The sequence below is a fragment of the Mastigoproctus giganteus genome, chromosome 7, assembly GCF_048544385.1.
Source record: "Mastigoproctus giganteus isolate SK-2022 chromosome 7, ASM4854438v1, whole genome shotgun sequence".
Classification (NCBI taxonomy): domain Eukaryota; kingdom Metazoa; phylum Arthropoda; class Arachnida; order Uropygi; family Thelyphonidae; genus Mastigoproctus; species Mastigoproctus giganteus.
The window spans coordinates 171,617,738-171,633,294 of record NC_143581.1 but is presented as its reverse complement, the minus strand read 5'-3'; the positions used below and the strand labels follow the sequence as shown (position 1 = coordinate 171,633,294).

Genomic DNA, 15,557 nt, shown 5'->3' with positions numbered 1-15,557 from the left:
TTAATCTGCAAAAACGTCTAAACCTCCGAAACACTTCCTAGTTCATTTCACAAATATATGTGGTCTCAATTCTAATCTCAACGATGTCCATTTCCACTTGCAGTCTGCCAAACCCCATGTACTTTTTCTGACAGAATCTCAGTTATCGGTTGATTCAATTACTGCTCATCTCAGTTGCCCAAATTATTCACTGTATGATTCCTTTCACCTCAAAGGTGGTACTTGTGCATATGACCGTTCCGATATTCCCTGTCAGAGACATTGTAATTTGGAATCTCCCCTTTTCAATCTTCTCTGGCTTAAAATCTCTCTATTTCATTGTGTGAAATTCATCTGTTATCTCTACCATTCTTCCAACTCCACTAATCACTTGAGCTCTTTGACTTCCTCTCTTTGCAACTTTACTTTCTTCAGTCCAACTTTCCTAACAATGAGGTAATTTTCCTTGGTGATTTTAATGTTCATAATTCCAGCTGGCTTCCATTTTCTAGTTACACTGACCCAGCTGGTTGAGATGCTGAGGCTTTTGCAATTACTAATGACCTTGCACAGATTGTTCATTTACCTAGAATACCAGACAATCCTAACCATACAGCCAACACGCTTGATCTTTACCTCACAAACAACCCTTCTAAGCACACGGTCGAAGTGAGTGGTCCATTGGGCACCTCAGATCACAACTGGTGATCTCTTCTCCAATGGAGCCTTTATCTCATGGCTATTCCCAACCTCGTGTTGTTTGGCATTACAAGACTGCAAAATGGGATAACCTGCGAGATTTCTTTTCTTCTTTTCCTTGGTCAGACTACTGTTACAAAACTTCTGATGTCAACGTTTGCTCTGATCGTGTCAGTGAAATTATTCTTGTAGGAATGGAATTCTTTATTCCACACTCCACTTTAAAATCTCCTCCTTTATCTAAACCTTGGTTTTCCAATAAATGTGCTGAGGCTGTTCAAGAGAAGAACGTTGCATATCGTAATTGGCTTGTTTCCAATTCTTCAGTTTCATTTTCTGTCTACATCAAAGCTCGCAACAATTGTAAAGCAGTTATTAATCAGTCCAAACTAGATTTTGAACAGACTAAGAGTAGAAAACTTGCTTCTTGCCCTAATGGTAGCCGAGCATTCTAGTCTCTTGCCAAAGCTATTGGCCGCAACTTTTGCCCATCTCTGCTCCCACCTCTGTCAAAAAAAAAAGATGGTTTTGTTGTCACTTCAGCCAAGGATAAAGCTGACCTGCTAGCATCCCATTTTTCTTCCAACTCGTGTATTAATGACCTTGGTAAAACACCTCCCACCATTCCCAACACGCTCCATTCAATGCCTCCTGTGGTCTTCCGTCAAAAGGATGTCAAAAGGATTTTGACGAATCTCGATGGTAAGAAAGCTCCAGGTCCTGACAGTATTTCTCCACTTGTTCTCAAAACCTGTGCTCCTGAACTTACTCCTGTTCTTTGCCGCTTTTTTCACTTTCTTATTCCAGAGGTGTTTTTCCTTCTGCTTGAAAATTTGCTCATATCCAGCCAGTTCCTAAAAAGGGTGACAAGTCCCATTGCAATTACTTCTACTCTTTCTAAAATAATGGAGAAATCAACTGCCAACTCTTAAACTACCTAGAAACCTTCCGTCTGATCAACAATCGCCGGTATGGATTCTGTCAGTGTCGATCCACTGGTGATATTTTGGCTTATGTTACCCATTTATGGACTAATTCAATGGAAAAGTTTGGTGAAACACAAGCAGTTGCTCTTGACATCTCAAAGGCTTTCGATCATGTTTGGCATAAAGGTCTTCTTAACTAACTTCCACCTTATGGTTTGCCAACTGTTTTTTGTAATTGGTTATCCAGTTTTCTCTCTGATCGCTCACTAAGGGTGATGGTAGATGGCTCTCTGTCTTCTAACTTCTCCACTAATGCTGGTGTCCTCCAAGGTTCAGTTCTTTTCCTCTTATATATTAATGACCTTCCATTTACTGGAAATCCTATCCATAATTTTGTTGCCGATGACAGCACATTGCATTCCACTCTCCAATTTGAGAAATCTTGCCCTAGTCAATCAGCTTCAATTTCTCGAATATCTGCTACTGATTCCTTAAATGCCGATCTCCAGGTAATTCTCCAGTGGGGCAAAGACAACTTAGTTGATTTCAATCCTTCTAAAACTCAGTCTTGTCTTATATCTCGTAAAAAGGATTCTTCTGCTCCTATGCTTATCTTTGGTGATACTCCCGATTTCTAGGCAATATGATATATCTCTTTTGAGGATTACCGTGACTTCTAATCTCTCTTGGCAGAAGCACATTACAAATATTGCTTCCTCTGCATCTAAAAAACTTTGTTTTCTCTTTCGCTCTCAGCTTTACTTTTCTTCCAAACAGCTGTTCACTCTGTACAAATCGCAAATCCGCCCTGCCATGGAATATTGTTCCCCCATCTGGGGCAGTGCCCCAAAAACCTCTCTCAGACTTCTATATTCCATTCAAATGAGGGCAGTTACGTTAATTAATGATTCCTCTCTAACAGAGTCTGTCCACTCACTGTCTCATAGACATACTGTTTCTGCTGCATGCCTTTTCTACAGATACTTCCATGGGCACTGTTCTTCTGAATTGGCTCCTATAATTCCTGCTCTCTCTTTCAAAACAGTACGAACACATGAACACCAGCCAACATCCATTTACTGTCCAACTTCAAACTCACAGTACCAACTTTTCACCTTCCTTGTTTATTCATTCAACTGCCATTTTCTGGAACAACCTTCTTTCAATACGTAGATCCTGAAAATTATAGTCTACAGAAGTTCAAGTCTAATGTCTACAAATATTTTATTTCGTCCTCTCAACCTCCAACCCAAGCATGGTACTAAGTACTATAGCTTCTAAAATCTCTCGTGTTTGAGGTTTTCATAAAAAAAAAAAAAAAAAAATTAATGAGAAGGATGAGCCTGGATAACTGATAATATTTGGATGAAATATTTGAAATTGCTCTTCTCATGTCATCTGGAACAAGTCTGGAACACTGTTTTGTTTTTATAGCTATTAATTTTGAGAAACAAACATCACATAAATATGTAGACCTGAAAGGTAGCTAGCTATCTTTGTATTGCTATTTTCGATAATTTTGGATACCAATCTCAAAGAGAAAGCCAAAAATTTTCACAAGTAATCTTGAAACGAGCACGTAATGCTTCGTCAGACGACAGGTTGATGAGATCATCCTTTTTGCTTAATTATAATTTCAGGACATGAAGAAATTTCAAAAGCGAAGGGCTCACGAATCCAATACAACTTTTTTTTTTCTGGAGATATATTAAATTGTTTGGAAAAATTCTTAATTAGCATTGTTAGGTGGGTGGCAATGACATCCCTAAATTGTAAAATGTCAATATTACTGCTATTAACAAAATCAGAAAAACATGGGAACATTTCAGTATTATTTCGCTCAAATTCAGTTTTCCAAAGGTTAAGTTTATTTTTGAAAGCTTCTGAGTATTAATATATTTGTTCTCTGTCCTTGAAGACAGAGTTTGTTTTCTGTCCATATATTTGTTCTCTGTCCATTAAGTTTTTCAAATATATCAACAAGGTAATAAAAGTATCTCAAGGGTGCAAAATACATTTCTGTCTAGGGGAGTCAAAAAGCCTAGTGCCGTGCCTGCGTGCAACACACTTACTATGTATATTTACTGCTACCGCACATTCGCACCTCTGGCCTTTAGGCAATACAGTACAGGCAATTCCAGAATTTATGCTGTAGGAAGCACGAATTAATAGCTAAAGGGATTACCGTAAGGGACTAATTAAGTAGAAGTATCAATACACACTGAGAACTCACACTAGTCAGCTGCTTTTTGTGTGTCCATTGCCAGTGAGCAAATTAAGGAGTATTCCCGATGCAGTGAGCAGTAGGGTTCATTCGTATCTCAGACAGTTTGAATAGCAAGGTCTCTACACCTACAGTATTGAAAAAGTTAATTTAACAACAGGTTTTTAGCTTTTATGTACACAAAAAATAAATTTATTTAAAAATTTCTATGACCCCTTTAATTTATCCTGCAACCCCTCTGGGGTTGTGCCCCACAGTTTGTGCACCACTGGGCTAAACCCCAATACTACCTCCAGCAGATGGATCAGCTACTATTAGAGCTATAAATTCCAGGTAGAGCTTTCAAAATAAAAACCAAACATCCCACATATCATTATGTATATCTTTAGCTCAATTCCTACGGAAATGAGCTAAAGAACTGTGACCTACAATAATATCTAAATCCTGATATCTGGCCAAACTGTATACACGTCATGCCATTTTATGTTGCTATTAGAGGATCTGTCAACAATTCTAGTGAAAAGTTACCAACTAATTCTCAATCTGCTAAACTCTCTGCATAGCTAGAGAATAACATTCCTGGTTCTCATTCTAATCCATCATTTAACCTGCCACCTAATACATCTGTTTGCAAACATCTTTCTAACACATATGTCCATCTCAGCATTTTTCTTCAAAATGTAAGAAGCATAAAAAATAAACTGTCTATGCTTATTTCATTATTGGTTGAAAAATCTCATGACATCATAAGTTTAGTTGAAATGTGAATGCAGGAATCTCTACAGTAGCATTTCCCAAACTTTTTTAGTCACAGAACGCTATTCATCTCACAACATATTCACAGAACACTTTTCATTTCTCAACATATTCATGGAACACTTACAAAACACAAGTTTAGCGGGAGCCAAAGAACTGTTTGCTAATATTTTGTTACATACGACACACTGTGCATCAGGAGTATCTTCATTTCCAACACATGTAAAGTCAAAATTCAAATAACTGTCATTATACTTTCATTTTGGTCTTATTAGTTGGTTCCTGTTTTTTTACTTTGGATTTTTGGGGAACAAAAGGCTGCGATTGTTCATCCCCACTTTGAAGTGTGACAATATTGTGTTCGTTTTCATTGACCACAGTTGCAATACTAGAAGTATTTGCTTCTCGTTTTAAAGTTCCTTTTTTGAACCACAAATCCACGGTCACATATTTTAATAACAATATTTCAAAATACTAATAATTATCAAAAAAATTTATACAAGGAAGTGAGTTTAGTTATTGGTTCGCTTCCGCCTCTTCTTCAACCTGTGTACTCCAGGCTAAATCGCATACGAATAGCATATTAGATCACTACATTGCTACTTTTTCGTAGATGTCATTACCTCTATGCATACTTCTCTATGCAAAAGCCCGCCCAAAATATAGCGTTCTGTGGTCTATTTGATTATTAGACCATGCCAGTACAGTAAGACTCCCGTATCTGCAGGGGATACGTTACAAGACCTACTGTGGATGGCTGAAACCGCAGATACAAGCGAACACCTGCTGACTCCATATATAACGTGATTTTCTTGTACATACGTATGTATAATAAAGTTTAATTGATAAATTAAACACACAGTAAGACATTAAATACGGTAATAATAAAGTACAACAGACTCTTGATTTATTTGCCGGGATTGGATTAACCGGGACACTTCAAGACGAAATGTTTAGTTTGATTTAGTGCATTGTGTCGATTGTTGTGTTCTGTCGCACTGCAAAAGGACAAATTTTGTTTCGTTATTTATGTCAGGGATGTCGAAATTTTTTTTTTTATAGTGACTATATTTCTTTTTTTTAGAAATTGCGAAAATGATAGGCAAACGCAAAAGTTGCGCTTTCAAATTAAACAAAAACTCCAGATTATTCAAAAGTCTGAAAATGGTGCATCCATTAAATCTTTAAAGAACCATTATAATGTTGGTGATTAAACCATATGCAACATTGTAAAAAATAAAAGGAAGCTATTCGATTTAAAATCTACATCGTAAAAAATAAAGGGAAGCATCGTACTGGACATGCAAGTAGTATATGTTAAGTTTTTTTTCCATGGTTAACTGCTGGTAACCGAATCAGCGGATACAGGGGTACAACTGTATATTAACAACCAACAAAAAATTTTGTTCAATATTATAATAATAGGCACCTCCGTAGCCAGGTGGGAAGGAGCAGCAGTGCGTAGCACACGCTTCTTGATTAGACCGGGGTTCGAGCCCGTCACCACCAAATACGGAGCATGCGGAAAGGTGAGGGAATGACCACCGCACCGGAGCAATATGGCCTTAGTTGCTAATGCTCCTAAAAACCAAATAACAACAACAACAGTTATAATAATACAAAAGTGGTGTACACTACAAATACGCAAAAGTTATTTATTTTATTATTTTTTTTTCTCACGAAACACTAGTGTTCCATGGAACACAGTTTGAGAAACACTACTCTTCAGGATGTTTTCCTACTGCCGAAAAATCTTAGCTACACACCATACATGACATCAAGAATTAATTGTAGAGGTGGTGGGACAGCAATAATTTTAAAATCCAATATTAAAGTTTTGAACACCTACAACTCTAGTACCTTCAACTTTGAAGGAATTTCTCTACTGATCCAAGTTAAAGATTCTCTGCTTCAAATTCATATTTCACCTGCGCCTCCTGATGACATCATTAGTGAATTAATAACCTGGATCATCATTACTGTTCATAAGCCTCAAACTAACATCACTATAATGGGCGACTTTAACCTCCCACTGCCCAAATATAATTTAAAAATGAAGTTGCTGTCCGACTCCTTTTTAGTTCTAGGAGCTAAAAAAATCAACATCCCTGTTACAAGAGGTAATCAAGCACTTGATCTTGTATACTCTAATTTTCCACTTCAAGAAAAACTTAGCAGCAACATTACATTTAAATCTGACCACAAAAATATAGATCTGCAAGCAATAATTTGCTGCGGGAATCCTCCCCCCTCCCTCTGGAAATCACCAAAAGAATATCATCAATTAAATTCCTTCAGAAAGAAAAGTTTTTACAGCTCTTAAAATACTATCCATGGGATTTTCTCAAAAATATTATTATTATTAGCTATATGGTGCAAGGAAGCCTGAGGCTTATGCTTCACCAGCCAAAAAAAAATTTCCCAAGTTACCCTGAGAAAGAGAGAGAGAGAGATATTCCTATACATGAATATGCCACCTTTCTTATAAAATGGCTGAATCAACTGAAAACAGAGTCAGCATCCAAACTTGTTAGAATATCTTTTCACTCCAAACCTTGGTTCAAATCCCACATGAAACCGTACTTTAATAAAAGAAGCAAAAATGCCACAGACAGTGGAAGAAAAAAAGACACTTCATCAGCACACATAAAAAATAAAAAGAGCAGAGCATCGTTTGAACTCAAAAAAATTCAGTCGTACAATATTTATGTTATGTCCATGCTAAAGCACAATAAAAGAGCACTTTCTACAAAAACAACGGCTACCTTATAGCACGCTCTAGTTTTCGAATGGATAAAATGCAATATGGAAAAAAGCAATTCTGACATCTGCACTGAAATACCATGCAAAACAGATTTAAAGAATTCAATTCTTATGAACAAGCAGATAGCATACAACACGATATGCCTCCTGGTCAAGTCCTGCTAATTAACCAACCTTTGAACCAGAATACAGTTCAACATGTAATTAACCAATTATGCCTTGATAGTAGTGAAGGCCCTGACTGCATCCCTAGTTTTATTATTAGATTGTCAGCACATATAAAAATTGATTCATTAGTGCATATCATTTCCAGGTGCATTTCCCTGCCATTCCTTCCAAGACAATGGAAAACTTTCAGGATTACTTTGATTCCTAAAAAAGCTTGCAGTAATAACCATACAGGCTATCGACCAATTGCTGTTTCGTCGATACTAACTAAAATTATTGAAAAAATCATGCTCCCATATCTTCAACATGCAATCTTGCTAATGCAGCCATCAAAAAGGAATTTTGATCGTAGAGGATGCTCCGCAACAACTAGCCCAGCTAACAACAATTCTGCACATCCAAACTGCATTTCAAGATAAGTAATGCAATGTATTTTACTTAGAATCAAAGGTTCTATCGATAACATAGATCTCAAGAAAGCTTCTGAAATACTAAGAAATCATTTTCTCATTGACACAATGATCATTTCCTATCTTCAGTACAGCCTAAATCAAGATTTCTCTTCCCCACTAGTACTGACAATATTCTCATCACTTCAGCAGGCATTCTCTCCAGTACTATATTTTCAGCATTTGTTCAACCACTTCTACAAGAAAATCCAAATCTACTGGCATATGTCGATGATTTAAAGTTATTTATAATCTCCAAAGCCAGTGATGATATTCGCAAAGTTATCCATGATGCGAATTTACAGATTTGTGAAATCATCAAGTATCTGAAAGATCTCAATCTGATTATAAATGCAAGCAAATCTGCTCAAATTACTTATTTCCTTCAGAAATAACCCAACCACATAGAAATAAAAATTGCATATGTCCCAATCCCAAATGTCTATGCTCACAAAGACCTTAGAGTTGTTTTTGATAAAAATATTTCCTTGAATGCCAACTATTTATATGTTGCTCAAAAAAATTCAAAAAGGAAAAAATGGTTAATCAAACAAGAAACAGCAGTGATTCAAGACAAAAAAAAAACAGTCGTTAAACATGTTCAAAGATGCATCTTTCCCATTCTGTTTTATGCTTCCGAAATATGGTCTGGTGCTCCTCAAGTAACTGTCAAGAAATTACTTGCCCTAGACCATTGGGTTCTTAGATAGCTCAATAGTAAGCTTCATTTTCCCCATACAATATCCAGGTAACAGCTTTATGAAAACTTAAAAACGAAGCCTCTGCAACAGATGATTAACCTCTCCACGCTTAAACAAATGGACAAAATGTTCCCCGATGCATTTCTTCACCTCATAAATCATTACAACATTAATTGCAAAAGGTTACTCAACTCCAAAGCCTACAGGCCTCAGATATCCGATGAAATGAAGAGAAATAAAACAGCAGCCTGCCTTCTACATAGTAACCACAACTGAAAGTCAAATGTGCTATACTGCAAAATTTTTTATTAATTCATAAGTATAATTCCTATTCATTGTTAATGTTTATATGAAATCTGCTATGTATTCAGTTATTTTATTTTATTTCCTTTGTATCATATTATCTGCCCCTAGCCATGTGCTGTGATGGGCTTGCTGTATTTGCAATAAATGAATATTTATTTATTTATTCATTAAAAGTGAATGAATGACAGCAAGTTAAAAATAACTAACGCTTTCTCCACATGAGAAAATAAATTTTTTATTCTCAAATAAATGACTGAATACCAATGTAGCGCCTCATACGCCACTACTGTCTAGAAATGAATGAAAGGAAATACGTACCAGCATATGCTTAGTCCAAACATTAGCAGGTCTACCTAACATTGGCTTTTAAAAATACCAATTTTAAAAATATGCACAAACTTGATTAAAAAGCAGAAGAAATTAAATTTACTGAAAAAGAAGTGGAAGACATCTAATCATCATAAATCTTCCAACTAAATCAGAAGAGTTGTTGGAAGGCATGTATTAGTGACCTGGATATCTGCATTAACATGTAAGATATTTAACGTGTAAAATAAAAGTCTTAGTAAGAGCAGCAAGAATAATTTTACAGAACAACATGAGGAAATAATTCTCTGGCAAACAGGTACCCAGAACAATGGAATGACAACACTTCACTGTGTGTGACACAGAATTTAATAAATTTGGAAAACTTATATATTTAATAATTTAGAATATGACTGCCTTATATCAAAATTCGTCTAACAGAACCTTTGTTGGAGGATACAAACAAAAATTTTTGAAATAGTGACCCCCCCCCCATTGTTCTGGTTAAAGTTAGACAGATTCTGGAAAATGTAGAATACTTTCAAAAATTCTCTTCTTTCTCTCTATTGTTCTTCTGAAATGATACATGGTTCAATGGATTTAAGTTGGGCTTTTCTGTCTGTGTAATGTGCAACATCACTTGCTATAATGTTCTAAGCTTGGTGTGTTTGCATGCTCATTCTTGTTTTTAACTTCCATGACTGAGTGCCCTATTACAGTCACAGGATGGTTTGTAGGTGATATGTCTGGTTTCATAAGTAATGGGGAGAGCTTTCCCAAGGATGTTTTTCTGTTTGTTTTTCCAAGCAGTATACTTGAACATTGTGCTTCTTATCTATTCTTGTCATTATTTCTTAGAAGCCATGGGAATATAGTAGGGTGGTGTGTGTGTGTGTGTGTGTGTGTGTGTGTGTGTGTGTGTGTGTGTGTGTGTGTGTGTGTGCACACACGCGCACAGCATTCTTGTTTGGGGGATGCAGGGGTGGCAGCATCTGCAGCTCTCAATGGTCTTCGTCTTCTGTATAGACCCGTTTATGAACAGTTCAACACAGTTATTCAACTGCAGGAAGTGCCTCATGGTGGAGCACTCCTGTTATAATAAGTATGGACTGAATATAGAAAGGATCCAAAGGTGAGGTCCTATAATGTACTCCTGCTTTGATGGTCTGTTGAATAGTTGTTTCCATGTCTGCAGGTTTTCTACAGATTGCTGTTGCAAGCTTGCCATTGTTGTTTTTCAGCATGGTGTCTAAGAGTGGAAGACTTGTCAGCTTCTTTTTCAAGAGTGAACAGAATGATACTGTGTTTGATGTTTGGAGACAATAAATTCAATAAGGGTTTCTTTGTCCACATGGCTATATTATTAGTACATCACCTATATAAGTGACAGAAGACATCCAGAGCAAGAATGTCAAGTGGTTGGTTAAACATCTATCCACCTAACTTGAAAAGAGCCCACACTCACTGAAGAACTCCACCAATCTAGTGGAATGGTTAAAAAAACATCTACATCAAGATCATAGATATTCTGTCCTAGTATATCCCTTGAAGTTACACTGAACAACCTCATCAAGAAAATGGGCTCTCTTTTGAACAAGGAAAATACCACACCTTTGTCAAAGAAGATATTGCATCATCATCGTCACAACCGAACTACTAGCTACTCTTATTATAAACACAACCACATCTATAGATAACTTGTGGGCCCTAGTATGGAGAATTCCCATTTCCTCCATCTTAACAGAGATGTTTACCAGCTGTTTTTAACAGGAGGCCTCAGAAGAGCTTCACACGAAACCAACCAACAAATATCAGCCAGCAGGTTGGTTTCGTGTGAAACTCTGCTGAGGCCTCCTGTTAAAAACAGCTGGTAAACATCTCTGCTAAGATGGAGGAAATGGGAGCAAAGGCAGAGAGATTTCATTGTATCAAACATGGAAACTGGATATTCGTTAAGGCAGCTCTCACAACAGGCACCTAAATAGTGCTTTTATCTTAAAAACATATCGACAAAAAACTTTACATGTAAACTGTTTTTATGTGTGTTTGTATGTAAAAAGTATGTAAACTGTTTTTTAAAAACACTCTTGACATTAACGATAGGCCTATACAAACAGTATTGAAAAACAGAATAAGTTTACTTCTAACATATTTGAAGAAGATAAATGAGGGAAGCATGCAAAACACTCTTGAACTGGTGACAAAATTAAGGAAAATATCCAAAACCATTCTTGTTCTATACCAAAGATAGAGAACCACTACACGAATGCTAATACATCGAAACACTTTATTGATGGAAGTAAATCTATATCAGATATTCACAGAGACTATGTTAACGAGTGCAAAAAGAACTCTTCCCTCTGGTAATTATGTTATTTATAAATTCTGGTAACTATGTTATTTATAAATTAAATAATCTTCGCTGAAGAATTTAACATTTCTTTTTTCCAACCAAAAAAAGACCAATGTGAGACCTCTGTTCCTTACAGTAATGCAAAAAGTGAGGGTAAAGAACTGTTTAAAAAAAAAGTGTAATCAGCACTTGATAGAAAAAGATTTAGCATGCAAAGAGAAAAATTTTGATAAAGAGATCTGGAAGCAATATAATCCTTGATGTTTATGACATGAAAGCAGTCTTTCAGCATCCAAAAGGTAACGTCTCTGTTTTTTATTATAAATCCAAGTTGAATGTATTTTATGATCTTATGATCTTTACAATTTATGATCTTAAAACCAATAAGATCAATTGCTTTGTTTGGCATGAAGGCCTCAGGAATACAGGTATAAATGAACTAGAATCGTGCTTACTTTTTGTCTTAAAATAAATCAATTAGTGAAGAAACAGAGGTAATTTTTCTCGAATAATTGTGCAGAGCAACAGAAAAACAGATTTATGATCACACTACACTTGTTTGCAGTGAATAAATTTAACACAAAATCTATAACCCACAAATTCTTTATAAAGGAACACACTCAAAATGAGGGCAATTCAGCCCATTCATTAATTGAAAGACAAGTAAAAAAAAACAGTTGAAAAGTAGACCTATGTATACTCCCAAATCATTTATTTCGGCTATCCGAGCTGCAAAGAAAGTGGAAGAACCGTAGAGAGTGATTGAAATGTCTTTTGAAGAATTCTATGATATTAAAGAACTAACTTCTCAGATGGGAACAAATTTGACACAAAATATTGATAATGATACAGGCAAATTAAATGACATCAAAGTATTAAAAGTACAAAAAGGATCACTTTAATTTAAAGAGGCTTGCATAATCAGAAAAAACAGAAATACATCCATAGAACTGAAGTGTTTGACAAGAAACCAAAAATAAATGAGATAAAAAAGTATATTTATTAGACCTTCTTAAATACAATCACATTCTAAGTATTACACAACTAAGTATTATTAGTTCTTTTTATGAAAACCTGCAAAAAAAATTCATAAATAATGCAGTTTTGTATTAATCTTGTAACTGAGCAATTGTATATTAAAGTATGTTGTCTTTATTGTATAATAAAGACAATACAGTTTTTTTGCAAATTGTTTTTTCACTCGTTTCAGTTTTTTTTAAAGTATTATCCTTTGTTCTAATTCAAAATAATAACAAAAAAAATAGTGTCATAAGTCAAACAGGGTTTGTTTCGATTGTACTATGAGCATTGGTATGCATTTGAAATGGTTATCAGCAGGATGCAAAGACAGCAGTACTCTCTCGAAGACATTACTGATTTTGTTCGTTATCATTGCATTATAAATGGGAAATAAAATTTTTTTTATGAATGCCTAACTTTTTAATTGCTTTTCTGGAAAATGCCAATTTTTGAGTTGTTTCATTCTTCTCGTAAATGAATAATATATATACAGTGCATAACATTTATTGTAATAACAGATAACGTTATCACTTTTATGAAATCCCCATCAGAAGTATATGAATACATACAAAAAACAAGTTTATTGTAATCAGGCATCAATTTATGTTCTCACATTTTTCCTTATCACACTTTACGCATGTGGAGTGGAAGTGATCACATAATATCCCAATCTGTTCTTGAACTCTGGCATATTACTGATTTTGCTTTGTACAATTTATATGGCTGTCAGTAACATTACTCCCTGCAAAAAATACTACATCTCTGCTCCTACCAACCTGACTGTTGTATAGTAGAGCATTAACCATTTTCTAATTCTTGAGTTTAATATTTTCTTTATTTGGTTTGCATGGATTTCCAGAAACATTATGACATTTCCAATTTTTATTAATAACTTTCTTGATGAAGTAGTGGACAATCATATGAAAATAATTTATGTTGGTTGATTTTCATGTTTTCTTTCTATCTACTTCCACCATTTTATGTAAACATTTCAGCATTACATCAGTAAACAATGCTGAACAACTGCATTCATTCTTGTTCCATTAGTTATTGTTATCACTTTAGATGAGACCTAAAGTGATCACAAGAAGCAACATCCACTGCATAAGTACAAAACGTATTGCCCTATACTGCTGAATCTCAATGATTTCAAGGGTCAACCAACAAGACAGAGAAAGAGAATATTATGGAGGTCATCTGTTTCTGTGATATATATATAGAGGTTGGAAAATAATATCTGCATGTAAATGATAAATCCAATTTAAGTTATAAAAGACACATAGTAATAATTAAATCTGAAACACATATATATATATATCTATATATCTATATGTATTATGTTGTTATATGCACAATAAATTGGGTAAATAAATAATGCTATCTGAATAGAGTAATCTTGCTCTGAAAATTTATATGTTCATTACCTCTGGAGTTTCATATTGCATTTCCTTTTCAGAAGATATATCTTTTGATAACTTTATCTTTTTCATGATAATTCAGATCTAATTGGGAAAAAATATATAGTTACTGCCATGATAAAAACACTTATTTATAAAATTCAAACAAAAAAGTTCAAGTTAGGCCCTGTACCTAAACTCAACTAGAAAATCTAAAAAAAAGGGAAAAAAATTTTTTTTTTTTTTAATTTAAATTTCATTTTAGACAACAATACAATAAGTAATTGTATCTTAGATGGACATTCTTTTCATAATGCCCATAAACAAATAATTCAGGATTAACTGAACAGTTGAGTTTACTTAAGTGCTACAGAAACCAAAGCTATGAAGCATCAATATATTGTTTGGAAAGTATGTGTACTTCAGTCAGTTAGCATATATATGGAAGGACTTTTTCACATATATGCTAACTTCTGTACATATATTGTTTGGTAAAAAAAGCTTTTAACAAAGAATACTTATGATTTATGATAGGAACTGAACCACAAACCTTGTGGTTCAGTTCTGTAACACAGTAATAACACTTTTCCAAGTGTTATTACAGAGAGCTCCCTTTTTTTCAAGTGTTATTATAGAGAGCTCCCTATGTAAAAAGCTGTGTAAATATAAATATGTATGGTAATAGACAGAAAATTTCAATAACAATCTGATTCATGAGGGGTCATCTATATCTGAAAGTAGTTAACTACTGGTGGGAAAAAATGGCACTCGCATGCTGTACCCGATACTGAATCTCGACCTTAAATTTTTACATGGCATAAACGTAAAGAATAGTATACATATATTATGTCAAGTTCATGTAAATCATCTTACAAACATTTTTTTATAATATTTTGATAAACCTATATAAATGCAAAGTTAGTTAACTTTAAAAAACACGATTTTATACATTTTTACATGGCATGAATGTAAGGAATAGTATACTGTCAAGTTTATGTAAATCATTTTCCAAACATATTTTTATAAATATTTTGATGAACCTATATAAATGCAAAGTTAGGTTACCTTTGAAAGCTTCCTACTGAATTTTATTTGGTGATCACAACGAAGACCTGAACACCCACAATTTTTTGAATGATGTCAAAAATCTCCTGAAATTTACAGAATTAGACAATATATTAAATGTTATTTACAAATACAAAGTTAAACCTTACCAGAAATTTTAAAGATTACAGGTATGCTGAAAATGATATTTACACATATATATATATATATATATATTTTTTTTTTTTTTTTTTTTTCAAAAATGCAAGTAGGCGAATTATATTAACTCAAATAAACATAACAGAAAACGATGGGAAACCACGTGGATTAAAAAAGTACAAATGCGCCACCTATTATTTTCAACGATCTGTTGTTCATTTTCCATGAAACTTATTTTATATTAACATATCAATAATTAACGACTCTAGTGAGAAGAGCCTCTGTAGCCGAGTGGTCAGGAGCGGGA

General features: G+C 34.5%; 1 protein-coding gene across 1 annotated transcript in view; it reads right to left on the bottom strand.

Moving 5' to 3' along the window:
* LOC150083336 (nucleolar protein 6-like) overlaps positions 1 to 15,160 on the bottom strand; it is a 485,807-nt gene extending 470,647 nt beyond the window's left edge. The window contains exons 1-2 of the mRNA XM_090377194.1: positions 15,113 to 15,160; positions 14,075 to 14,152 (exon numbers count right to left, since the gene is read on the bottom strand). Coding sequence (XP_090233320.1) covers positions 14,075 to 14,140 — 66 coding nt within the window. The 5' untranslated portion in view covers positions 14,141 to 14,152; positions 15,113 to 15,160. The remainder of the gene's footprint in view (positions 1 to 14,074; positions 14,153 to 15,112) is intronic.
* Positions 15,161 to 15,557: the final 397 nt, after the last annotated feature.